A 26714-nucleotide genomic window follows, 5' to 3' on the forward strand; every position below is an offset into this window, starting at 1 on the left:
TCTGCTCTTAAGTAGTAGCTGTCAGAGCGTTTGCAGTTCTCTTTTTTTCTATAGGCCTAGTTCTTATTTTTATGTGAAAAGGAGGAGATGCTGCCAGACTGGTGGCTCATGCCTGAGATCCTAGGTACTTAGAAGGCTGGGATCGGAGGATTAGGATTTGAAGTCAGCCTATGGCACTCTTTATCTCCAATTAACCAGCAAAAGTCAGAAGTGGAACTCAAGTGAAAAAGCTCAAGGACAGTGCCCAGGCCTTGAGTTCCATACTGGCACACACACACACACAAAAAATACTAAATCTGACAGCCAGGACTAAGGAGGTTTGATTTGTGTGAAGCGGCTTGACTGCTGGGGGTAGCAGTGAAATTTCCTTTTCTACCTAAATTACAGTGGCTACCCTGTTTGCAGCCACAGTGGGTGATCAAACATGAACTGGCTGTTTAATGATTGAGAAGCAGGCGCTGGGAGCTCTCCTGAGAAACAGTCACCGGCTGGGCTGGTGCAGGGAGCAGTCATTCTTTAGGACATGTGTAAAAGAAGTAAGTGGAGGCCCACTTCCACTGGGTTGCATGAAAGTGTGGATATTGTGGTTTAGAGCCCTAAGAGACCTTCTTCCCTGCTGTTGTTAATTTCAAGCCCTTCTTGAAGGAAATTCTCTGAATGATTAGTGCAGTGGGGTTCATCTAAGGAAAAAGCCCCATGTAACCACAGTGAGAAGTTAAATGACCAGAAGCAGGGCCAGTTGCCAGAGAGACAAAGTGGCCAGTAGCTTCTCAATACATAGGTCCTGTAGGTGACCCTCAGAGACGATAGGCTACTTAGTGTGCACACTAAACACTAAGCTGGAAGCTTCTAGCTCCAAACTCAGGAGGAGGTGACCTGTAGACTCCATACCTCTTAATCTTTATATTTCTCCTCGTTCTCTCAGTGCCCTTTAGTTTTATTTAGGGTTGTATAAACAGTCGCTTGCAATCACTTTAAAGTGGCAGGTACCCACTTCTGCTAGGTATATGACTTGAATTAGAGGCACTGTCCTACTTGACAAATTCTTTAGCTTCACTGACAGTATTCATACTGACAGAATTTACCAAATTAGGCCAGTTGGCTATCATTCAGCCAGGCAGCATTATTTAGCTATGTGCTAGTTACGTGAGGAGTGGAATCAAATGAATGTATGGTTAACGCCGTTCAGGAACTTAAGTAAAGGGATCCAGCTAATACTTACTGAAGGAAAAGTAAAATAAAGCCCTCACAGGAGGTAGTATGGGAGCTACTAGAAAAAAGAACAATTGCTACTGAGGGAAGGGCATTTTTGCCAGTCTGTAAAGGATGCATACGAGTTCAACAGGTTTAGAAGATAGAACATTTCTGGGAGATCATCTGTGAGCAAAGGCACAGAGCCTGGAAAGTACCCGGTGTGCTTAGGGAAAACATACATGGCAGTATGGTAAGAGGTTGAGTTAGATTTGTGGCTAGAAAGGAAGTTGGAAGGCTGGATCTTGGATAATTGAATCATGTTATGCCAAGGGATTTGTATTTCCTTCTGTATGGGATTAGCTGTTGAAGGTTTTTCATCTTCAGAATAGCATGACCCAATCTACATTACTTAGGTCTTGGTCTTTTTTTTTTTTTTTTTTTGCTGACAGTACTGGATTTTGAACACAGGGCCTCACAGTTGCTAGGCAGGAGCTCTGTCACTTGAGCCACGCCCCAGTCAGACTTGGTCTGTTTCTAAATGGAAGGTCTTAGGCTTTAGGGTTGGGAAGGAGTGTAGTCCTGGTCTTACAGTGGATGGTTTGCCAGGCACTTGACATTTTGGGCCCTGATTCATCAATGACTGGTCAGAGCTATGGCCCTCTCACCCCTTAAGGCTGGTTTTCTTATCCATACACTGTCTTCTTGCTAGTGAGTTGCGAACTACTACTAATAATCCTTTGAGGATCAAAAGCCATGGACTTTGATTGTAGGGAAGCCAAACACTTTCTGAACCAGAGTGAAAAATAGTATATATTTGCTGTTCTGGCTTTTTCTGCATATGTGGTACTGAGGAATCAAACCTAGGGTTTCATTCATCCTAGGCAAGCAGTCTACCACTAAGCCATGTTCCCAGCCCCTGAAACCAGTAGGTTTGGTTCAAATGTTCCTTGCTCTCTAGGAACAAACTCAAGACAGAAACAATCACCCTATCTTCCAGGCTCCTGAGAGGATGCTAACATCCCCCACCCCCAACCACACTGTTCATTGAATGTGCCTGATTTTAGAATTGGATGAGTTTAAGTAAGGTTAAAGCCCTTGTGCTGGAAGCTGTAAGACTGAGATAAATAGGTAAGTAGACAGTTACCACGAATCATATGTGGGCATTTCTGTGGCAGGTAAGACTTAGACACAAGTACTTAGTACAAAGCTATGTTATTCCCCTAGATTCAGTGCTCCCTCAGGCCAGCATTTGTCTGGTACTTCTGTGTAGCCCCTGCCTCCCTTCCCAGTAGCTGCCTTGTACAAAACGAGGTACAAAGAGGTGGCAATGAATGTTTGGTGGGGGAATGAATGGCTTAGTCAAGGCCCCTATTTCCAGAGGAGGAAAACAGCACTTAAAGATGAACATGAGGGACAAGGTAACAAACAGTACAAGAAATGTATCCAATGCCTAACGTATGAAACTGTAACCTCTCTGTACATCAGTTTGATAATAAAAATTTGAAAAAAAAAAGATGAACATGAACCTGTGCAATTCATCCAGTAAGACATAGAGATCTCAGAACTTCCTCTACCTTTTTTTTTTTCCTGCCAGTGCTAGGGCTTGAACTCGGGGCTGGGCGCTGTTCCTGAGCTTCTTTTGCTCAAGGCTGGCATTCTACCGTTGAACTACAGTGCCACTTCCAGCCTTTTCTATTTATGTGGGACTGAGGAATCGAATCTAGGGCTTCATGCATGCTAGGCATGCATGCTACCGCTACGCCACATTCTTAGCCCATATTTCTACCTTTTATATTGATAAAATTTGAGGGGCTGGGAATATGGTAAAGTGCTCGCCTCGTATACATGAAGCCCTGGGTTTGATTCCTTAGCACCACTTATGCAGAAAAAGCCAGAAGTGGCGCTGTGGCTCAAGTGGTAGAGTGCTAGCCTTAAGCAAAAAGAAGCCAGAGACAGTGCTCAGGCCCTGAGTTCAAGTCCCAGGACTGGCAAAAACAAAAACAAAACAAATCCCAGTGCTATTCCTCAAAAAAAAAATTTTTTTTTGAAAAATCTTTTTACAGCTATGGAAACAAATTCTTATGCTTTGATGTAAGTATGAATTGGTACCCCTTTTTGAGTTGTGTTTGGGAGTACATAACAACATTTATAACACACAAATGTTAACTCATCAACTACAGTTATTGGTTTATATCTTAGAGAACTATAGTTGTGAAAAGAGGTATATACTAGTATTATTGGTACAGCATGCTTTGAACTGTGAACATGAAGACAGTAATGTGAAGAATCAAGTTATGGTAGGTCCATCCTATAAGATTTTTCTCAAGGCTTTAAAAATGTGAAGACTATGTCAACAGGGAACATGTCCAAGACTTCCTTTGTGGTATTGGAATTTGAACTTAACTAGGTAGATCTGTTGTTCCCATGGCTTGACCCATACCTCCAGGGTTTTTGTTTTTGTTTGTGCACTGGTTATAATTTCTGAGATAGGGTTTCATTATTTCCTGTCTGGACCTGGACCATGCCTGGACCATGATTCTGCTTTTTTTTTTTTTTTTTTTTGCCAGTCCTGGGGCTTGAATTCAAGGCCTGAGCACTGTCCCTGGCTAGCACTCTGCCACTTGAGCCAAGGCGCCACTTGTGGCTTTTTCCATGTATGTGGTGCTGAGGAATCGAACCTAGGGCTTCATGTATGCGAGGCAAGCACTGTACCACTAGGCTGTACTCTGAGCCCCTGATTCTGTTTTTTGTTGCCCGCACTAGCTGGGATGACAAACACACACCCACCATGCACAGCTTCTTTCGTTGAGATGGCCTACAGCCATGATCTTCTTGATTTCCACTTTCCATTTAGGTGGATGACAGGCATAGGACACTTTCTCCAGCTATTGGCTAAAAAAGGAATCTCCTGAACTTCTTTTTGCTCAGGCTGGCCCCAAACCACAGGCCAGCTTCAAAGAATTGCATAAGTAAAAAGGGCGCCTTGCAAAATAAACCCTTTTGTCCCGGGGAATATATGGGCCCTTAAGAAAATTCTGAAAAGTAATATAAGAAACTTTATAAACACTGGGGTACCTCTGAAGGGTGAAGGGGGATTGAGGCTGTGCAAATGAGGAGTTTTGCATTTTTACTCTAGATACATTTTAGTATCCCATCCTGATAATATATTCATAACAAATTGCCATGTAACTAAGATGGCGGGCCTGTCTGCACTTGCCAGGGTCAAGCGTGAGGCAAAGTAGGATTACCTCCCCAAGTCAGCTCTGCCCACACCACCAGAGTTGGAAGCAGCTGCTGAGGCCAGAACAGGGAGTGCATGTGGGAGGGGGAGAGGTGGCGTGTGCAGGTGGCAGGGAGAGGCGGCCAGCACCGGCCAGTTCCAGTTTACCAGCAGTAACTATCAGATGTCATGTCTTGACTTCTCCTTATTACTTTGCCTTCTGTCCTTACACGGGACCCCTAGATAATTCTGTGAACAAGATAAGCAGAGCGACCATGATGAGAAAAGGAGCAATCAAACCACGAGACCATGGGCATGGTGGCACATGTCTGTAATCCTCAAACACAGGAGGCTGAGGCAAGACATGGTGAAACCCCACCCGAACCTGTGAACCAACCAAAGAGTAACTTGGGAAACAAGGAAAGTATGTCTGTAGAAACAGTATTTTTCAGGGGATAGAGTTGTGGCTCAAGGGGTAGAATGCCTGCCAAGTGCGAAGCCCTGAGTTCAAGTTCTAGAACCACACACACATAAGTTTTTTGTTTTTTTTTCCTGGGCTGGGAATGTGGCCTAGTGGCAAGAGTGCTTGCCTGGTATACATGAAGCCCTGGATTCAATTCCCTAGCACCACCTATTTAGAAAACTGCCTGAAGTGGCGCTGTGGCTGAAGTGGCAGAGTGCTAGCCTTGAGCAAAAAGAAGCCAGGGACAGTGCTCAGGCCCTGAGTTCAAGCCCCAGGACTGGCAAAAAAAAAAAGTGTGTTCTTTACTTTTATTTAGAAAGACATGTGTGCAAGGGTATTCACTGCAGCTTTGTTGAGATGGTAGCAGATTGGCGATGTGGTGTGGCTGGTGTAGGGGTGTCTGAGTGGTATCTCAGCTCCCTGGAAGGCTGAAGTCAACATGGTAACAGATGGAGAACTGGCTCAGGAAGAAAAGACAGCAGTCATGCCCCTCAGAAAGAAAACAGAGGAACTCATTGTGGCATTCCCTTTAAATGCAGCTTTTGAAAAGTAAGATTTAGTTCAAAGCCATCCTGGGCAGGAAAGTCTACGAGACTCTTATCTCCAATTAACCACCAGAAAACCGGAAGTGTCACTGTGGCTCAAGTGGTAGAGCACTAGCCTTGAGCTGAAGAGCTCAGGGACAGCGCCCAGGTCCTGAGCAAGCCCCATGATTGACAAAAAAAAAAAAGATTAACAGAAAGGAAGCAAACTACTTTGATGGAATTACAGGTGCATACTTCCATGCTCTGTTTATTTATTTATTTATTTTTTTGGCCAGTCCTGGGGCTTGGACTCAGGGCCTGAGCACTGTCCCTGGCTTCTTTTTGCTCAAGGCTAGCACTCTGCCACTTGAGCCACAGCGCCACTTCTGGCCGTTTTCTGTATATATGTGGTGCTGAGGAATTGAACCCAGGGCCTCATGTATACGAGGCAAGCACTCTTGCCACTAGGCCATATCCCCAGCCCCACCATGCTCTGTTTATTGATTGAGATGGGGGTCTTACTTTTTGCCCAAGCTGGCCCCAAAGTTACTTCAGTCCTCTTGATCTCTACCTCCTGAGTATCTGGGATTACAGACATGTTCTGCTTAACATTCTAAAGATAGAAAATGGGGGCTGGGAATATGGCCTAGTGGCAAGAATGCTTGCCTCGTATACATGAATCCCTAGGTTCGATTCCTCAGTACCACATAACACAGAAAAAGCCAGAAGTGGCGCTGTGGCTCAAGTTGGCAGAGTGTTAGCCTTGAACAAAACGAAGCTAGGGACAATGCTCAGGCCCTGACTTCAAGCCCCAGAACTGGAAAAACAAAACAAAACACATTACCTAAAGATAGAAAATAACAACAACAAAATACAAATAATGGTATTTGTACTTGTGAGATTTTTTTTTAATGGGGTAGGCGCGGGGAGGTGGGGATATGTGGGTAGAAAAATATTATTGGAGAATAATGGAAAGGGTCTGGGAAATTGTTTTGATCTCCCCCCCCTCACCCCCACACCCGTTGAGGCTTGAACTCTGGGCCTGGATGCTGTCACTGAGCTTTTGTAAAAGCTCAAGATTGAGCAAAAGTTTCACTTTCAGCTTTTTGTGGTCGATTTGGAGATAAGAGTCTCACAGACTTTCCTGCCCAGGCCGGATTCAAACCGTGATTCTCAGATCTCAGCCTCCTGAGTAGGGTTACAGGCTTGTTTTGGTCTTTCATCTACCTACTGTTTTAGACAGAATTTTGCTATTATAGTCCAGGCTGACCTCAAACTCAAAATGCTTGTGTCTCTACCTCTGCAGTGCTGGGATTATAAATGTGCAGTATCACCATGCCCAGCTTTGGATCTAATTTTGTATTGCTTCACTGATTTTAGAGAACAAGGAAAATACACTTGGATAAATAAGAAATTCAGTTTTCGAAAGATCTTTTCATCTTAATTGGTTTTTAATAGGTAACTTTCATTCTTTAGTGAGTTAATGAAGTAGAGAGATGAGAGTAAAAACAGTTTGAAGAATAATAGAATCAACCAACATTGTAATTCTCAGATTTCTGATATGTTGTCTTTAACTTTGTAGTTCTCAGATTTCTGATAGGTTATTTTTAACAAGGGCCTCTAACAATTGTTAAAACTTAGTCTTAGGGCTGGGAATGTGACTTAGCCATAGAATGCTTGCCTAACATGCATGAAGCTGTGGGTTCAACTCCTTATCAACACATAAACAGAAAAGGCCGGAAGTGCGCTGTGGCTCAAGAGGTAGAGTGCTAGCTTTGAGCAAAAAGGAAGGGGACCATGCTCAGGCCCTGAGTCCAAGCCTCAAGACTGGGAAAAACAAAAACAAAAACAAAAACTCAGCCTTAGGCTAGGCACTGGTGGCTTGCACCTGTAATCCTAGCTACTTCAGAGGCTGAGAATTGTGGGTCAAGGTTCAGAGACATCCAGAGTAGGAAAGTTTGGGAGACTTATCTCCAATTAACCACCAAAAAGTCAGAAGTGGAACTGTGGCTTAAGTGATAGAGTGCTAGCCATGAGCAAAGGAAGCTCAGGGACAGTGCCCAGACCCTGTATTTTTCAAAGGGACCAGCACCAAAACCAAAAAATACCCTTAGTCTCATTTCTAAAACAAAGTTTTTCATGGAGATATATTCCGTGAGTCTGTAAACCCACAGTGGAAATAGATGTTGAGATGGGGATGTTGTATTTCATATTTAAAAAAAAAATTATTGTTATTATAAAGGTGATGTACTGATGGGTTATAGTTACATAAGTCAGAATACTGTAAAGAATACAGCTCTGTGTGTGTGTGTGTGTATGTGTATGTGTATGAATGTTTGTCAGTCATGGGAGGGGCTTGAATTTAGGGCCTGGGCACTGTCTCTGACTTTTTTGCTCAAGGCTATTACTCTACCATTTGAGCCACAGTACCATTTCTGGCTTTTTCTGTGGATAATTGGAGATAAGGGTCTCATGGATTTTCCTGCCTCAGCTGTCTTCGAACCGCAATACTCAGATCTCAGCCTCCTAAGTAGCTAAGATTACAGGTGTGAGCCACCAGTGCCCAGCAAGAGTACATTTCTTTTTGGACAGTGTCACCCCTTCCATTGCTCTCTCTCAGTTTTTCACTCCCTTTCCCACAAGTTGTGTAGTTCATATTTCATATGTTCTAAAATGCTTTCTGTTTTGCTCATTTGCACATTTGTTTTTGTTTTGCATATTTTAATACTGAAAATGGGGTGCATTTGATAATTGGTAAATTCAATTGCCATTGGCTTTTGTTTTTTTTTGTGCCAGTGCTGGAAGTTGAACTTGGGGTCTCGGGGTGTGTGTGATGTCCCTTAGTTTACACTCAAGGCTGGCACTCTACCACTTGAGCCATAGCTCCAGTTCTCAGGTTTGTCTGCTCAAGCTACCTTTGAACTCAGATCCTTACGATTTCAGACTTCTGAATAGCTAGTGTTAATAGGTGTGAATCACCAGCACCCACTTATTTTGTAGCTTAGTTTTACCCGGTAACTAAGTTTTCTGAGCTTTTTGTATTGATGATGATGATGATATAGTTGTACAAAGGGTTTACAATTCCGTAAGTCAAGTTATGAGTATGACTCTTGGTCAATGAACTTCATCTATGGTAAAATGAAAATGATAATAATGCCTGCCTCATGGCCTCTGTGAGAGAGGGAATCACTTTCCAGTGGTGCAGTGGCACCCAAGCGCTCGTTGGTGGTTTGGTGCGGATGGTAGCATCCCAAGTAGAGAGGGTGATGTGGATCTGAGGTAAAGATGGTGGGTAGATGAAAAATGACCACAAACCTGTTCTTTTTGTGTGTGTGTGTATTGGTCCTCGGGGATTGACCTCAGAACCTAGGCACTGACCCTGAGCTTTCTTTGTACAAGGTTATCACTCTACCACTTGAGCCACAACCCCACTGCCAGTGGTGCTTAAATAGAGCTTTCTTCTGTAGGCTGGCTTTGAACCATGATCCTCACATCTCAGCCTCCTGAGTAGCTAGGATTATAACTGTGAGTTGCCAGCACCTGGCTGGTACTGGGGTTTGAACTCAGTTTACCCTTGGCTTGGCTTACTTGCTTTGCTGGCACTCTACCTGCAGCTTGACCTACATCTCCAATCCTACTCCTGCCTTTTTTTTTCCTTCTTGTTTTTTTTGGCACATACATGACCTCATTCATTTAAGCTGGGTAGTTTAGAAGTACTTCTAGTATTTTCCCTTTCTCGTGTTTTACTTAAAACTGATTTGAAAAGTGAATTATTGGGCTGGGAATGTGGCCTAGTGGCAAGAGTGCTTGCCTCGTATACATGAAGCCCTGAGTTCCATTCCTCAGCACCACATATATAGAAAAAGCTGGACGTTGCACTGTGGCTCAAGTGGTAGAGTGCTAGCCTTGGGCAAAAGGAAGCCAGGGACAGTGCTCAGGCCCTGAGTTCAAGCCCCGGGAGTGGCAAAAAAAGAAAAGAAAAGTGAATTATTAGGGGCTAGAGGTGTGGCTCAAGTGGTAGAGTTCTTGTCTAGCAAGTACATGGAATTCAAACCCAAGTGTTGCCAATAAAGGTCAAAAAGCAAATTGTGGGCAGGCAGTGGTGGCTCAGGCCTGTAATCCTAGCTACTCAGGAGGCTGAGAACTAAGGGTCACGGTTTGAAGTCCACCCAGGCAGGAAAACCTGTGAGACTCTTATCTCCAATAAACTACCAAAAAGCCAGAAGTGGAGCTGTGGCTCAAGTGGTGGAGTGCTAGCCTTGAGCAAAAGAGGCTCAGGTGCAGCACCCAGACCCTGAGTTCAAGCCTCAGGACAGGCACACATACACACCCAAAAAGAACAGAACAAAAAAAATTATTTTGTGGTAAAGCCCTATTGTTTGCAGGTAAGCTTCCTGCCTTAGCCCATTCTGAGTTATTTCATCCCTCGTAACTCTTTTCGGCCAGTCCTGTGTCCTGTTTTCCATGCTGCAGTCTTCACCAAACGAGGGTGGTAGCAATCTCTCCTGCTGCTCCCCATCCATCCTGCTCTTCTGATACACTGGGCTCAGTGGCCCACACCTGTAATCTCCACAACTCAGCTGCTCACAAGTTGGAGACCAGCCTGGGCCATCTAGTGAAATTCTTTCAGGAAGAAACAAAACAAAATGAAACAAAAACCAGTTCCTTTCTGGTTAGTTGCGGCTGCCCTCCCTTGGCAGTGCAGTTTTGCCTCAGCAGCTGCCACCCAACTCGTGTGTCCACACTCAGTTGCCAGTGCCCAGTGTGTGGTCCCCTGGCACGTTCCACTGCCCCCTGTGCTGTGCTCCTCACGCCTCTGTTCTTTGGCTTCATTTTATGGACAAACACGTTTCTTCCTCCACGGGATTATAAACTTGGACTTAAAGACTGTGTAATTCATCTTTGAATCACAGTACATTACATAGTTATTTCATGTTAGTGGCTGAATATCCCTAATTAAAATTTACTGATTCTAAGAAAAGAGCAACGTGTGTGTGTGTCTGCAACACAAAGGCTTATCCCTAATAGAGGGAGATTTCAGTTAGTAAAATTGCTTTGTAGGAGTTTGCCCTTCTTGGCAGAGCCAGGTACACGGGATTTATTTTATCCAATGAAGATCAGTTTACTTGGGGACTCTGAGGATGGGGATATCATAATCGTCATGATGTTGTTTTCATGAGCTGTGGTGACAGAAGGACAAGTGGAAATGCTTTGTGTTCTCATGAGCATAGCAGAGGGAGCTGAGGAGCAGTGGAGAGAGCAGATTTAGATGACTTCACCTTGGACATTGAGGGGCAGGTATTTTCTTCCTGCTGAGACTTAGATTCCTAATCTATAACATTGTAGTAATAGACATTCTTGCCTCTTAGTGTTGGTTCTTTGATGGGAAGTTGAAATGCGAGACAGCCTCTTCCTTTAATTTTTGAAGTATGTTCAAACTTTAGGGTTTTATCATGCCCCATGTTATACACTATTCTCAGAAGCTACCTGTAGACTGCTTGAGTATAGCTCTAATCCTGGTATTATGTGTCCTGCTAAATTGGTACAACCACTTTCAAAGGACCTCCTACTTCAAAGTGTTAGTGAAGCTCCCACTATGCTTTGCTTCTGGATTGAGACCCAGTCAGATGGCAGAGTGCCTTAGAAAGGAAACCCTAAGCAATGATAATGGGTTGGAGTTGTGTTATTGTTGGGGTATCCTGCCGGAAGAGTCGGGGGGGTTCTGGAGGTGGGAAGGTACTTAGAATCTAATCCACTCCTTCCCTCCTGAGACCCAAGCTAGAGCAAGTGACTTGCCCTGAGCCACATGGCCACTAAGTGAACTGTCTAGAATTTACTTCTAGGGGCTTTCAATAAGCTTCTCTCACTGTGGAAGCCATCTCCAGGAGTCTTTGGGTTTTTTTTTTTTGGTCTGTTTGTTTTGTTTTGTTTTGGTAGTGGGGCTTGAACTCAGGGCCTGGGTGCTGTTCCTGAGCTCTTTTACTCAAGGCTAGCACTCTACTTTGAGTTAAGAGCTCCACTTCTGTTTTTTTCTGTTTTTGTTTTGCCAGTCCTGGTGCTTGAACTCAGGGCCTGAGCATTGTCCTTGGCTTCTTTTTGCTCAAGGCTAGCATTCTACCTCTTGAGCCAAAGTACCACTTCTGGCTTTTTCTGTATACTTGGTGCTAAGGAATTGAACTCAGTGTTTTTATGTACATGAGGCAAGCACTCTACTCTAGTCCCAGCCCTGGTTTTGTTTTTTGGGTTTTTTTGAGTGGTTAATTGGAGATAAGAGTCACCAATTTTCTGCCTAGGCTAGCTTCGAACTGAGATCCTCAGATCTCAGCCTCCTGAGTAGCTAAGATTACAGATGTGAGCCATCAGCATCTGATGTGTGTGTGTGCGTGAATATGTATGCTGGTACTGGGGCTTAAACTAGGCCTTGGACACTGTCCCTTATTAGCTTTTTGCTCAAAGCTGATGTCCTTCCACTTGAGTCACAGCTATTTAGTGATAGTAAGAGATAAGAGTCTCACAGACTTTCTTGCCCAGGCTGGTTTTGACCAGCGATCCTCAGATCTCAGCCTCCTGAGTAGCTAGGATTACAGGTGTGAGCCTCCAGAACCCATGTTTCTGTGATTCATTTTTTATTTTTTAGTTAGGTCTGAGGCTTGAACTTAGGGACTGGGTGCTGTCCTTGAGCTCTTTTACTCAAGGCTAGTGCTCTACTTGAGCCGCAGTGTCATTTTTCATTTTTTAGTGGTTAATTGGAGGTAAGAGTCTCACGGGGACTTTTCTGCCTGGGCTGGCTTTGTGAACCGCAGTCCTCCGATCTCAGCCTCCTGAGTAGCTAGGATTACAGGCGTGAGCCACCAGCACCCAGCTCTGTGATTCTTTACTGTTGGACTTTTCCCTATTTGAGTCTCCTTTGCCTTCTATCATCCATTTTGTGTTTATGAGCAAACATTGTGCCAGACAGGTTGCCTGTAAGGACTCAGAGCCACTTTGTACTCCTATGTGATCCTCTGTGACCATGAAAACAGGGTGAGCAGGTTCTTAGGTGTTTTGTAGAAAGCTCTTCTTGAGGGAGAACTGAGTGAGGCCTCTGGTCTACTAATGAGTCCTCTCTGGGGTTTGATTTGCCTTCTGCTCTTCTCCCCAGGAAGCCTTACTAACACTGACTCATTAACCAGCGCTGCCCTCTGGAGAGGGAGAATGAGGCCTTGGTAAATAAGCTGGGGCCAGGTTTCTGAAACAGTGCTCCCCTGCAACCAGCTGCTGGGCTGCAGTTCCTTCCCAGGCTCCCCTGCTCCCCCCTTCCTAGTGGAAGGCCTCTCCTGGTGCGCACTCAGGAGTTGTGGTCCTTTCATTAAAGGTTTTGAATTCTCAAAAGATAAATCTTTAGTGATGACTTCTGAAATTAGAGCTGTTTGGTTGGTACAATTAAAAAGATGACTTACAGGCTGGAGCAAGACTTAAATGATAGTGTATCTGCCTAGCAAGCATAAGGCCCTGAATTCAAATCCAGTACTACTACTACCAAAAAAAAAAAAAGTAGTACAAGGCTTCTTTGATCTGCTCAGAATGTGCTGGCTTTAAGCAGTGCCTTCTAATCTTTTCCTCTGCTACTTGACATTCTGGCATAATAAATGCCTGCCGAGCTGGTGCTGGTGCTGGTGACTCATGCCTGTAATCCTAGCTACTCAGGAGGCTGAGATCTGAGGACTGTGGTTCAAAGCCAGCCCAGGCAGAAAAATCTCGGAGATTCTTATCCAGTTAGCCAGCAGAAAACCAGAAGTGGTGCTGTGGCTCAAGTGGTAAAGCACTAGACTTGAGCTGAAGAGCTCAGGGCCCTGAGTTCAAGCCCCAGGACCACAATAAATAAATAAGTAAATACCTGCAGACTATCATTATTGTTGCTGTTACTGTTGTAATTAATAGCTAACATTTAATGACCACTTACTATATGTGAAGCACTTCCCAATGCTTTCTTTTTTTGAATCCTCACAATAACCCACTGAGGTAAATACTCTGATTATCCCCCTTTTACAGAAAAGGAAACAGAATTAGATTAAGTAGCTTGCCTAAGGTCACATAGCCAGTGTTAGAGCCACCGTTTGAGCCCAGTTAGGTCTTCCCCCAGAGCCAGGCTCTTCCCAGTCATCTTGTCTTAGTCCTTAGGACAACTTGTAAGCTCCAGAGCAGTCTGGCAGAGTGCAGGGTTTGGATAAAGGCATAAATGACTCTAGGAATAAAATCCAGGCCAGATCATGAGGTGCTTGAATGCTGGGCTTGTTGTTTTTATTAGAATCATCCCAGTTCTGGGCCGTCTCAGGGAAATTGCTCTCTTCTTGTCTTTTCTTTAAATTGTAAAAAATGACAATATAGGGGGCTGGGGATATGGCCTAGTGGCAAGAGTGCCTGCCTCATATACATGAGGCCCTGGGTTCGATTCCCCAGCACCACATATACAGAAAATGGCCAGAAGTGGCGCTGTGGCTCAAGTGGCAGAGTGCTAGCCTTGAGCAAAAAAAGAAGCCAGGGACAGTGCTCAGGCCCTGAGTCCAAGCCCCAGGACTGGCCAAAAAAAAAAAAAAAAGACACTATATATTACAACTTATAACACTGACGTTTTAAGCAAAAATAATAGCAACTGTACACAGCCCTCCAGCTCAGGAGATGGGATATTTCTTACCAGGCCTTTTGGGCAGCTTGATGAGCTGCTAACTAGACACTACCTCCTTCATTTTTGCCTGAACTCCCTTGAATTTTGTTAGACATCTTGTTTTTTCTCTTCTACTCTTCCTCCTTTCATCTTCTCCTTCTTCTTCCTCCATTCTCTTTCTCCTTCTCTGCCTCCTCTTCTTTTTTATTTTTTGCCAGTCCTGGGGCTTGAATTCAGGGCCCGAGCACTGTCCCTGGCTTCTTTTTGCTCAAGGCTAACACTCTACCACTTGAGTCACAGCGCCACTTCTGCCTTTTTCTGTATATGTGGTGCTGAGGTATCGAACCCAGGGCTTTATGCATGCTAGGCAAGCACTCTACCACTAGGCTACATTCCCAGCCCTTTTTTCTTTTTAAAAAATGGTTTTAGCACTCATCTCTTGCAGACAGCGAGCAGCCCACAGAATGAGGCTGGGGGTGGGGGAGCTGCTTGCTGCCTCTTTGGGATTTGAGGGACTGAGGGAAAAGTCACTGGAGAAACTGGTCTGGCTCAAAGGACTGGCCCAGAAGCTTGGTCACTTGGCAGAGCAGTGCAGAGGAGAGCTCAGCCCCTCCAAGGCCACCCAACTGGAAGCTGTTGCCTTCAGTGGAGCATGAAGCGGAAGTGAGGAGACAGCATATTTTGAGCCAGTCCAAGTCAGTCTGTGACAGCTAGCAAGCTTCAGAGCTGGCGCAGTGCCAGCGTGGCCTGGGCAGTTTTAGTAGACATGCCCTCTGGTTTCCCTTCCTACAGTTTCCAGAGGGTTGGTTGTGCTCATCATTATGTTTACCACTTTGCTTTACTATAATGGTTTGAGCATTTCTTTGCTATTGCCTTTGTTTGGTCTTTTGAATAAGAACTTTCTACTAATAACCTTTGGATAGGACCCACTACAAATGCTACTGTGAGCAGGCTTTAGGACTTAGGAGAAGGAGAGCTCTGGGGTGTCTCAGCAGTGGGCGTGGATCTGGCCCCTCCCCCCACATCACCACACATTCTCTGCTGTCCAGAAGGTTGGGTTTGGAAACCTGCCACCCAGATGTAGTTCAGTGGAGCAGATTGAAGGAGCCTTGCTTGTGCTAGGTCCTGTGGTAGATCATAGAGAGAGGTGGAACTGGGGCGTGCCCCTGGGGAGTGTGCATTCTAGATGTGGAGATAAGACTTTCATGCAAATATACGAGGCAGCAAATATACGAGTGTAAGATAAAGATCTTTTTTTCTAGTTATTAAAAGTAAATTCAAGGCTGGGCGCCAGTGGCCCATGGCTGTAACCCTGACTACTCTGGAGGTTGAGATCTGAGGACTGCTATTTGAAACCGTCCCAGACAGGAAAGTCCACGAGCCTTTTATTTTTCTTTCTTTTGTTTCTTTCTTTTTTTTTTTTTTTCAAGTCCTGGGACTTGAACTCAGCACCTGGGCACTGTCCCTGGCTTCTTTTTGCTCAAGGTTAGCAGTCTACCACTTGAGCCACAGTGCCACTTCTAGCTTTTTCTGTTTATGTGGTGCTGAGGAATCGAACCTAAGGCTTCCTAGGCAAGTGCTTGCATGCTAGGCAAGCACTCTACCACGAGGCCCCATTCCTAGCCCTCCATGATATTTTTATCTCCAATAAACTATCAAAAAAGCCAGAAGTGGACATGTGGCTCAAGTGGTAGAGCACTAGTCTTGAGCAAAAGAAGCTCTGGGACAGCGCCCAGGTCCTGAGTTCAAGCCCCAGGACTGGCTAGCAAACTAACATTCAAACATAAACATATAGCACAGAAAATCCCCAAGTGATCATGCCCCACAACTAGTTGTAACTTTTCTCCTTAGATAACACTGGTGAATTCTCAGTATCGGAGGAGCTGCCCCTAAAGTAAATCGTAGGGGCAGATTGGTGGGAAGAAGATAAGTATCCCGAGGACCCAGTCCCCTGCCTCAAGTGGAACACTTCTGCAGCTTCTCTCAAATAGTGAGCCAAGTTCTGCTTGGACTCTGTGGTGACAGGGACCCAATTACCAAGTAGGAACTAACTGATCTTCATGAAGTACCCGCTTGGTGTCTTCATCCTGTGCTCTTCAGTGTGCGGGCACCTGGTAGCTATGATCGAATTAACCCTCAGCACCTTATATAACACGGGTGTCTCTAATTTTGCAAATCAGCATCCTGAGACTAGGAGGTTATTTGTCAGCCACAGTTATTTAGCAGCAAGTGGTAAAAAGTTTGTCAATTCCACTTACTAGCTGTGTGATCTTGGGCAAATTAGTGTCTGTGGCATAGTTTCCTCATCTCTAAAATTGGATGGCCGTATACCTGCCTCCTTATGGGGGTTTAATCTTAATGAGTTTGTATACATCGGGTCTGGAGAATGGTCTGGGGCAGAAAGTAGGCACTTGGTAAGCACTGGGCTTCTGTCAGGCTGCTTTCTCTCTTGTTCTCAGGCTCCTCATCTCAGTTTTATTCTCTTTATCGTCCCTCATTCCTTGCCCCTTGTATAGTTGCTGCCTCTGCTTTCTGTCCTTAGCTGTCTCCAGGCCTCTCATCCTCTTCCTTTCTATTCTCTCTTACTTTGTCCTCTGTGTTTCTACTACTTGCCTCTTGCCTATTAGAGCAGCCTCCTGTCTCACCTGGCTGCAGTTAGTCATTTATATACCAGAATAAACATAGAGCATGGTTCTTCTCATACCATAGCCCAGTGTTTAAAAACAGCTAAGTAAACTTTAAACCTTTCTTTGATTCCATTAGGTTCAAGATTGTATGACTTTGACCCCACCTTGCCCTTGGAGCCTGTTTATCTCACTTCCTCAGCACCTCAATTGACACTTTCTCCACTTCTCTACCCCTTTCCATCCTGAAATTGCTATCTTCAAGTTCCAGGCTAAAATACGACTTCCTTTTTTCCCCCTTGCTCGCCACTGGTTAGAATTTTTCTTTACATCTTTTGTAGAAGTTAACACAATTTTTAGCCCGTTTCTGATCTGCGGGTTTGACTAACCACCTCAGCAGATGCTGGGTTTAATTTATCATTGGGTACGCCTATCGGTGTCTTACAGCAGTGTTTTGCCAACGTGCTGGATGGATGCATGTGATTCCTTTTCACTACCTGAGGGTTTCCCCCGCGTTCTTGTGAAGGTTGCTGCCTCTGGGTGGAAACACTGAGGTTTTTGTCTTTTAAAGAGTCAGACATATTTTCGGCCTTCTCGAGGGGGCAGAGTTAAGGCTCATCCGCTGGGCCCCAGTGCCAGAGTCTGCCGCTCGCAGTCCCGCGCCTTGGCCCCTCGGCCCCTCCCCACCAGCGCTCAGCGGAACAGGGGATTAGGGTCTGGCTGCACAGCTGGGATTTTGGCGGCCATTCCACAGTCGACAATAGCGCAGCCACCCGGTCAGGCCAGCACAGGCTGCGCTCCAGGCCCCGGATCGGCCAGGCTTCTTGTTTGGGTGGCCGAGGGGGAGGAGCGGGCACGGTGCGGCATCCTGGCCTTGCCCAGCGAAGGTACGGGCTGGAGATCCCGCGGGGAACGGGCTGGGGGCGGCCATGCCCCGCGCAGGAGGCGCGCGGAGGAGGCGGGCGCTTTGTGTGCGAGCGAGCGGGCGGCTGTGTGTGTGTGTGTGAGAGAGAGAGAGAGAGCGTGAGCGAGCCTGTGCGCGCCTGTGCTCAGGGGCACGCCCGCCGCCCGCAGCTTCCTGCCCCGGGAAAGACCTGCGTGTTCACTCGGAGCTGCTCTGGCTCCGGGTCGTCCTCCCCGCCCGGAGCGCGAGCGCGAGCGCGCGGCTGCCTCCTCCCGCCCCGCGCGGCTGGCGGAGTGATGGAGCCGGCCCTGCTGCCCTGAGCCCCGGGTGGAGAAAGAGCGGAGCGAGCGCGGCCGGGCCTCAGGTTTGTCCGGCAGGCTGCTGGGGATGCTTTCTGCGTGTCTGCGTGGGCCCCGCGGGGTCCAGTGGGGTCCGGCGCGGTGGCACTTGAGCGCCTGTGCCAGGCGCCCGCCCCTTGGCGTCCGGCTCCCTCGTTGGGGGACCCCGCGGGTCTCCGCGTCTGGGCCGCGGTCGGGGCGGCGCGTCCCTCCCCTCTGCGCCCCCTCGCGCTCCCGCCCCGCCCCGGCCGCGCTCCCACCCCGGCCCGCGGGCCCGGCCGGCAGGGGCTCCGCGGAAGCGCGCTGCGCCTTTAAAGAAAGCAGACTCCTGGCCGTGACGCACTTCTGGCTGTCAGCCAGGAAGATCGCGCCTGCCTGGCTGACTGAGAAGAAAACCAACAACTTTTCTTTTGTGTGTGGGGTTACTTTCCACTGCCCCCTTCCTCCCGGGCCTTCAAGATTTAAATGCTAATGGCGGATTAAGCCCTGTAGGTACGGTTGGCTTTCGGACTCCGGTAAGCACCCCTCCCCCTGCGCCGAGGCTCCCCCCCCCCTTTCTCTGGGTTTTTGTTCCAACATGGACGAGGGGGTGGGGTGGATTCTTCCCCCCCTCGCCTCCCTTTCCTGCGCCATCCTAAAAGGGGAGGGAGAGATGAAGGCGAGCAAGTAAACACTCGGAACCGGGCGCTGGGAGCCGGGCTCGCCAACATCCGGGAGTTGGCGCTCTTCGAGCCGAGGACTGCTTTCTTTGCCTCGGCGGGATGTCAGCGTGTTTTTGTTCCGAGGAGGAAGCGTGTGCGTCCGCACTTGAGCTGCAGGGAGTCGGGGAGAGAGCTGCTCGGTTCCCTTGGGTGGCCCTGGGTTTGGTGATGGTGGCGGCTGGCGACGAAAACAGCTGGCAGGGACCGGGGTGTAAGTGCAGCGGTGGGGACCGGGGCTGGGGAGCTAGCTCCTTGGGGGCCCAGTGCGCGCGCGCCGGCACCTTGAACAGTATCTGCCCGCGGGCCCCATGTCTTGTGCTTTATGGCCACCTTTCTGTTCACTTGTTTCAGATCTGGACCCTACAGAATATTGGGGGGAAGCAGGATGGTATCAGTAAGCCACTTGTGAAGAAACCAAGGAATCTGGGTTTTCCTGCAGTCTCTCCCTCCTTTTTTGGGGCCTCCGAGTTCTGGGCCAAACTCTAGGCTACAAAGGAGGTGGTGGTGGGTGTGTAGAGGGGAACCAGAGAATATATCCAGCAAGCTGGTTTGCCTCAGACCTCAGGCGTGCAGAGAGAGAAACTCTTTGGACTTGGACCACCAGTAGCTCCCCTGTAGATGCCCCAGGGGGTGAAAAGGGTTCTTCCATGGCTTTTCATAGAGCCCCTGGTCCTTTGAACTTCACTAACCCAGGGATTCCACCACTAAGACATTTCTTCTGGTTTCTCCATCTGTTCCTGCCCAGCCTGGTCTTGAGCTCCTGCACTCAATCAATCCTATTGCTTGAGTAGCTGGGACTACAGGCATGTACCACTGGCCACCTTGCCTTTGCTTGGTTTTGTCCTGAATTAGCAAGGTGGCCTGGCCTTTGCTGGGCTGCACTGGGATACCCTGCTACCCTGTGAAGTCTGGGTAGTTGTTTTCCTTTCTCCTGATCCATCCCTCTCAGAACCAGAGGAGGAGCCTCAAGATGACCATGTTTATTTACTCTTTGTCACTTAGATCGGAAGTATCTCTTAAAAAGGGGAGGGGGTATCTCTTAGAAAGGCGTGCAGAGCATAGAATTTCTATTGTTACATGCAGGCTGGCTCTCAGGGTCAGAGGTGGTAAGCTGAGGTTGGGCACACAGCAAGGGCAGCCATTTTCATAGCTATGAGCCTGTGGAACTATTGAGTAGAAAGGGAATTGGGGTCTGGGGAAGGACCCCTTGAGGTGGGAGCAGGTACAGCCCTGAAATATTGTGAGTGAGAGTTAACACTAAGAGAATGGGGGTTCACTGGACACAGGGGCCCATGAACCTGAGACCAGGACAGTTTAGCAGCACTCTAGACCAAAGGTCACTTCGGTTTTATCTTGAGGAAAAGGTAGTGCTCAGGCAGGCAGTAAGTGGCTAAGAGGAGTCTCAAGGGAGCTGGCACCTAGGCTAGGGGGTGGGGCACAAAGAATAGTGTGGCTGCCACTCAGACCCTCTGGCCTATCACTTGCTCTCCCAGAACTGCAGCTTTTCAAGAACAGACCCCAGAGCCCAGCAACCTGACCCTCTGGTCCTGGTCCTTGTGTCTGGGCAGGTGGTTTTCATTAGCTTTAGCCCTGGTAGGAAGCCATGGCTAGCCTTTAACTCTTTAAGATCCAGAATGGGTGCCGGCTGTTTCTCAATCGTCAGTTTCCTTGTCCTCACATACCTTCTATGGAAATGGTACAATGTAGGTTCCGTACTGATGTGGAGAGTTGCATTATCTGCTTGAGGAGTCCGAAGAGGATTTAGGGCCTTAAGTTTACAAGGCTGCTGCCTCTGTGAGAAAAGAGAGAGTGCTTTGCCACTTCTGGGAAGCCTCAGTTCTTAGACTCTGGGGACATTTCTTTTTCACAACTGTGAGGGAACTCTGAGAGGCGTCCTCAGGCCTGCATTCTGGGAATTCTGTTTTTGCTTGTTGTTGAAGGGGGTGTCTGACTTGATGTGTTGCGGTGTATCTCAGCAGATCCTTCTGTGAAATGCTTCCAGGCTACCATGGCAGGCATCTGTTTTTCCATCACCACCACTCAGGCTTTTGGGTGGGGCCTGCCTCAGATTTCAGGGGGAGGGTGGGGAGGACCGTGCTCTGGCCAAGAGCCCTGAGGTTCCAAGCCAGGGCCTGCTTAAAGCCATAGTCCCAGTGCTGAGCACATGGGCTACTGGCACCCAGAGGAGCTGTCAGTACCAGTGAGTGGCTATGCTGTGCTAAAGCCACTCGCTGTGGGGTCCTGAGGGAAGGCCCTTTGCACTTGGATGACAGGATCCTTCAGAAGTTTCTAGTGTCTATTGAATTCATCCTATCTGTGCTTGAAGAGCGAAGTGAAAGGCATTTGGCCTTGACACAGGTTTTCTTGAATGGTAGAACTAGTTGGAGACCGGGTTTCCTAGAAGAGCCCTAAGGCTTGTGCATTTGGCCTCTGAAACAAAGCAAAGAAGTTGGTTAAGTCTCCGGTCACTTGTAGCAACACAGTTGTGGAATCTCTTGGAGCAAGATCTGTGATCTGTCTTCTGTTGCAAATAGAATTTCTCCTCAAAGAACTACAGGTCTATAAGGTAGCTGTGGGGTTGGGAGAAGGTATCTAGGACACATTTCCCTTGTTATTGAATAGCACAGAGACTTTTGAAAAGAATCCTTAGCCAGGTATGGTGGTACACTTTTGTAATCTGAGCTACTCAAGGTAGAGATGGACAGGATTGTAGTCTAAGGCCAACACTGAGCAAATAGTGTTAGACTGTATCTGAAAAAGAAAATACCCTAAACTAAGAAGGGCTGGGAGCAGGGCTGGTATATAGCTCAGTGGCAGAGTGCTTGCCTAGCAAGTGCAATGGCCTGGGTTCTATCCTCAGTACCAAATAAAGAAATGACAAAAAAAAATGAGGGGGGCTGGGAGCAAGGGTCAAGTGGTAGAGTACCTGCCTAACACCCCTGAGTTTAAACTCCAGTAATGCAAATAAGAGGAGGGAAGGAAGGAAGGGAGAAAGATCAAAGATAGCTTAGTCAGATGGGCATAGGTGGCTCACAGGTGTAATCCTAGCTACTCAGGAGGCTGACATCTGAGGATTGAGGTTCAAAGCCAGCCAGGGCAGGAAAGGCTGTGAGACTCTTATCTCCAATTAACCACCAGAAAACTGGAAGTGTCACTGTGGCTCAAGTGGTAGAGCACTAGCCTTGAGCTGAACAGCTCTGGTACAGTGAGCGCCCAGGCCCAGAGTTCAAGCCCCATTCCTCCCCCCCCGCCCCCCCCAAAAAGAAAGAAAGAAAGCCTAGTCAGGTGCTGGTAGCTCACACCTGTAACCCTAGCTACTCAGGAGGCTGAGATCTGAAGATTGTAGTTTGAAACCAGCCCGGCCAGGAAAATTCATGTAACTTTTTTTTTTTTTTTTGTCAATCATAGGGCTTAAACTCATCTTGGGCACTGTCCTTGAGCTCTTTTGCTCCACTTCTGGTTTTTGAGTGATTAATTGGAGATAAGAGTCTCACAGGGACTTTTCTGCGTGGGCTGGCTTCAAACCAATATCTTCAAATCTAAGTCTCCTGAGTAGCTAAGATTATAGACATGAGCCACCAGTGCCCAGCTCTTGGGACTATCTATTTATTCACTTTATTGTTATTACACAGGTGATATGCCCTCTGTACATTACAATTACATGAGTCAGGTAATGAGTACATTTCCTTTCATACAGTATCTTCTTGGTGAAACTCTTATCACCACCAAACTACCAAAAAAAAAAAAAAAGTTGGAAGTGGAGCTCTAGCTCAAGTGCTAGCTTCAAACTTAACAGCTTAGGGACAGTGCCCAGGCCCAGAGTTCAAGTCCCAGGACTGACAAAGAAAAGAAAGCCTATCTGGGAGCTGGTGGCTTACATCTGCAATCCTAGCTACTGAGGAGGCTGAGATCTGAGGAGTTCAGTTCAAAGCCATCCAGGCAAGAAAGTCAGACTCTTATCTCCAGTTACCCACCAGAAACTGAAAGTGTCACTGTGGCTTAAAGCGGTAGAGAACTAGCCTTGAGTGAAAAAGCTCCCAGACAGCACCCAAGGCCTGAGTTCAAGCCCCACAACTGACAGAAAAAAGAAAAAAGAAAAAACCCACAGAAAGCCTAGTTAAGCAGATGGCAATTGCTACCTTTATCCCGTGGCCTGAGCATGGTCCCTCTTGCTGTATGCAGGCCAGCACCATGCAAACCTTATTTTAGTGCACTGAGTGAGGTCATAGTCCCAGGGGCGAGGCAGGTAGTACCTACAGATAGGCCATACTTGGGGAGAATCATCCTAAGGATTCCTTCACTTCCCTGCCCTCCTGAGAGCTCCCTTCCTTCACTCTTTCCCTTCCCCACCAAACCCCAGGTGGACTGGCTCTTTTCCAAGACTATGACGAAGGCATGACAGGTGGAATCATGTTGGGTTTTTCAGGGTCAGGAAACATCTAATTATAATTAGTCCTTAGTTATAGTTAGCATTTAATTATTTTCTTCTAATGATTCATGCATATTTGATTTTATACCTCACTATGTCATAAGCCCCTCAAAGGCAATGTCTTTGTCTCCCTATTTCTCATAGAGCTTCCAGGACAGAAAGAGCGCATATATATATATATATATGGGTAAGAAAATAAATTGTTGGGCTGGGAATATGGCCTAATGGCAAGAGCGCTTGCCTCCTACACATGAAGCTCTCGGTTCGATTCCCCAGCACCACATATATGGAAAACGGCCAGAAGGGGCGCTGTGGCTCAGGTGGCAGAGTGCTAGCCTTGAGCCGGAAGAAGCCAGGGACAATGCTCAGGCACTGAGTCCAAGGCCCAGGACTGGCCAAAAAAAAAAAAAAAAAGAAAAGAAATTGTTTATTGGTTAATATACAGAGGACACTTGGGTAAGAGTTATCTAGGGTAAGAGATATCTAGAGGTAATAATGAATGATCAAATTTGTATATCTGACAGTGAGCCTCTTTTTTTTTTTTTTTGCCAGTCTGGGGCTTGACCTCAGGGCCTGAGCACTGTCCCTGGCTTCTTTTTGCTCAAGGCTAGCATTCTACCACTTGAGCCACAATGCCACTTCTGCCTTTTTCTGTTTATGTGGTGCTGAGGAATGGAACCCAGGACTTCATGCATTCATGGCAAGCACTCTACCACTAAGCTACATTCCCAGCCCCAGCAGTGAGCCTCTTATAGTCGAGCGTGCTGTCTTTCCTTGTTCCTATACTTTGTTTAGAGAAAAGTGCTTAGCAAATGTTGGAGATGCTAATATATGGGCAGATGTGTAGATGAAGTGGCTCTTGCCACTCTGTGCCTTCTGGAGTAGTGGCACTGTGGCAGAAGGCTGGAGGGAACTGGGCTGATTGGCCCTGTGGACACTTGTGGCAATCATAGGGACTATCAGGAGGTATTGGGCAATATTTACTCATCAAGTCTGAGATCCTGGGGGTAGCTTGGCAGGCAGATGGCAAAGGGAATTGGGAGTAAGAATACCAGGACAAGTGTCTTAATCTTTCATTAACTATCCCCTGGGATCTCCATAATTAGCCTTAGCTTCCTCTGAAGACCCTGGTTCAGACATGCTTAGTCCCCCATTGTCCTCTCTCTCTTTCTCTCTCTCTCTCTCTCTCTCTTTTTTTTTTTTTTGCCAGTCCTGGGGCTTGAACTCAGGGTCTGAGCACTGTCCCTGGCTTCTTTTTGCTTAAGGCTAGCACTGTACCACTTGAGCCACAGCGCCACTTCTGGCTTTTTCTATATATGTGGTGCTGGGGAATCTTTTTTTTTTTTTTTTGCCAGTCTGGGGCTTGACCTCAGGGCCTGAGCACTGTCCCTGGCTTCTTTTTGCTCAAGGCTAGCACTCTACCACTTGAGCCACAGCACCACTTCTGGCCGTTTTCTATATATGTGGTGCTGGGGAATCGAACCCAGGGCTTCATGTGTATGAGGCGAGCATTTTACCACTAGGCCATATTCCCAGCCCCTCTTTTTCTCTTTTTTTTTGGTGCCAGGCCAGTGGCTTAAATGTAGGGTCTGGGTATTGTCCCTGAGCTGTTTTGCTCAAAGTTGTACCACTTGAGCCACTGCTCTGATTCCATCTTTTTTGGTGCTTAATTGGAGAGGAGTCTCAAAATTTTTCCTGCCTGGGCTGGCTTTGAGTGCAGTGCTCAGATCTCAAGCCTTCTAAGTGGCTAATACTAAAGGTGTGTGTCACTGGGGCCCATGTCTTTTTAATATTTATATGGAAGGCATAAAGAAAAATCCAGAACTTGGAGCCATCTCCCTAAGGACATGGTCATTTAGGTAGAATCTGGGTGGCTACATGTAGAAAAGAGCCAGAAATCAACTTTCTTGCTTAAGAACAGTGATGATTTATTTTCAAGACTACGCTGTTTATTGTGTTTAAGTATAGCATGCTAGAGAGTATTTGTGCTCCATTTTGTAGATGAAGAAATGGATTAAACAAGTTTCTTTCTGTTAATTGTCCAAAGTCATATGACCATGGTCACGTGAAAGCAGTATCAGACCTAGGTCTATCTTAAAAAAAAAAAAAGTTGCCAGGCACTGGTGGCTCATACCTGTAATCCTAGTTACTCAGGAGGCTGACATCTGAGGATCATGGTTCGAAGCCAGCCAGGGCAGGAAAGTCTGTTGGACTCCTATCTCCAGTTAACCACCAGAAAATGGGAAGTGGCGTTGTAGCTCAAAGTGGTCAAGCACTAGACTTGAGCAAAGGAGGTCAGGGACAGTGCCCAGGCCCAGCCTCATGACCGACCAAAAAAAAAAAAAAAAAGTGTTCTATGTTTAAGGGCACCATATCCCAAAGAACAGAGTTAAAGACCAGCTTCGAATGTTGTGCTCTCCTTGAGCCTGAGAGATTGTGAGGGATGTTTGTGAACACTGAACTAAGTGCCAGCCCTGACATGATAAGCTTTATATTAATTGACATGTGGGCTCTGGGCTCTATCAGAATTCCCATGGTGCCTCCGTGTATTTATTGAGTGCTGATCCCAGAAGGATTTGTTGCTGTTCAGAGCTGGTAGTGGAACTGTTTCTCCTTAATTATCTGTTCCTCTTCCTGCCTTGGGTTCCAGGTACGTGGGGGTGACTGACGGATCACCAAGATGACACTCCACGCCACCCGGGCGGCTGCACTCCTGTCTTGGGTGAGTAGTCTTGCTCTTCTGTCTGCTGTGTTCCTCTCAGAAGCTGTAGAGAGGCAGCAGAAGCGTATTCTAGGTGTGAAGTTCTAGACCAAGTACAGTCTTCTTTTCCTTTCCCCTTAGTTTCGAACTTTCCTTATTTGCTACTGATGGTGGTCCATGCCTCTCCTGGTAGCTCAGTTGGAGCTGTTCTGAGCTGCACATCCTCTTGGTCCAAGGCAGTGTGGCCAGAACACCACGTGGAAACCAGTCTTCACATCCTCTCTGTACATGTCCCCGTACGCAGGGATTGTGGACTTTAGGGACCAACGCTGGCAAGGACTTCGGACTAAAAAGACCTTTAGTCTCAGGACAAGGCTCTCACTTTCTTGCTGTGTTTTTCTTTACTTCCGTTGTCCTCCTAGTACTTGTTTTTCTTAATATTTAAAAAAATTGTTCTTTAAGCGGATTTATAGCATGCATGTTAATTTAAAATGATATGAAATCTTCTCAGACAAGTTTTGAATGTATCTTCACAAATTGAGAATAATCCAACATGTTCCACAGGAAAACAAAATAATCCAATATACTTCACAGGAAAACTGAGACTGTCTTCTGGCACCTCGTGGGAAATTGAGAGTGATATGCAAACTGACAGGCATAGTAGTTACTTTTCTTTCCTCTTTAAAAATAATTTTATTTACATTATTTATTGTCAAAGTGATGTACAGAGGGTTTACAGTTTCATATGTAAGGCAGTGAATACATTCCTTATCAAACTTGTTACCTCCTCCATTTTTCTTCCATCTTACCCCCTCCACAGGTCTCTCCCCCTTCATTTTGAAAAAAATTAACTTAATTAAAAACTATATTATGGAGGTGGTATTGTACAGAGGATTATCATTTCATAAGTCAGATAATGAGTACATTTCTTTTTTGGACTGTCATTCCTTTCTTCACTTTCCCCCAGTTTTC

At 46.6% G+C, this 26714-nt stretch overlaps 1 protein-coding gene across 7 annotated transcripts in view; it reads left to right on the top strand.

Moving 5' to 3' along the window:
- Numa1 (nuclear mitotic apparatus protein 1) overlaps positions 1-26714 on the top strand; it is a 75415-nt gene that overhangs the window by 19814 nt on the left and 28887 nt on the right. Inside the window, exons 1-2 of one of the 7 annotated variants that reach the window (XM_048359422.1) lie at positions 16354-17556; positions 25692-25763. In XM_048359422.1, the coding sequence (XP_048215379.1) occupies positions 25722-25763 (42 nt within the window). In that variant the 5' untranslated portion in view covers positions 16354-17556; positions 25692-25721. Of the gene's footprint in view, positions 1-16353; positions 17557-17747; positions 17938-18001; positions 18427-18454; positions 18707-25691; positions 25764-26714 lie in introns of those variants that run through there. The other 6 variants (XM_048359420.1, XM_048359426.1, XM_048359425.1 and 3 more) reach the window with 6 other exon arrangements.

The sequence above is a fragment of the Perognathus longimembris genome, chromosome 13, assembly GCF_023159225.1.
Source record: "Perognathus longimembris pacificus isolate PPM17 chromosome 13, ASM2315922v1, whole genome shotgun sequence".
NCBI classification, from domain to species: domain Eukaryota; kingdom Metazoa; phylum Chordata; class Mammalia; order Rodentia; family Heteromyidae; genus Perognathus; species Perognathus longimembris.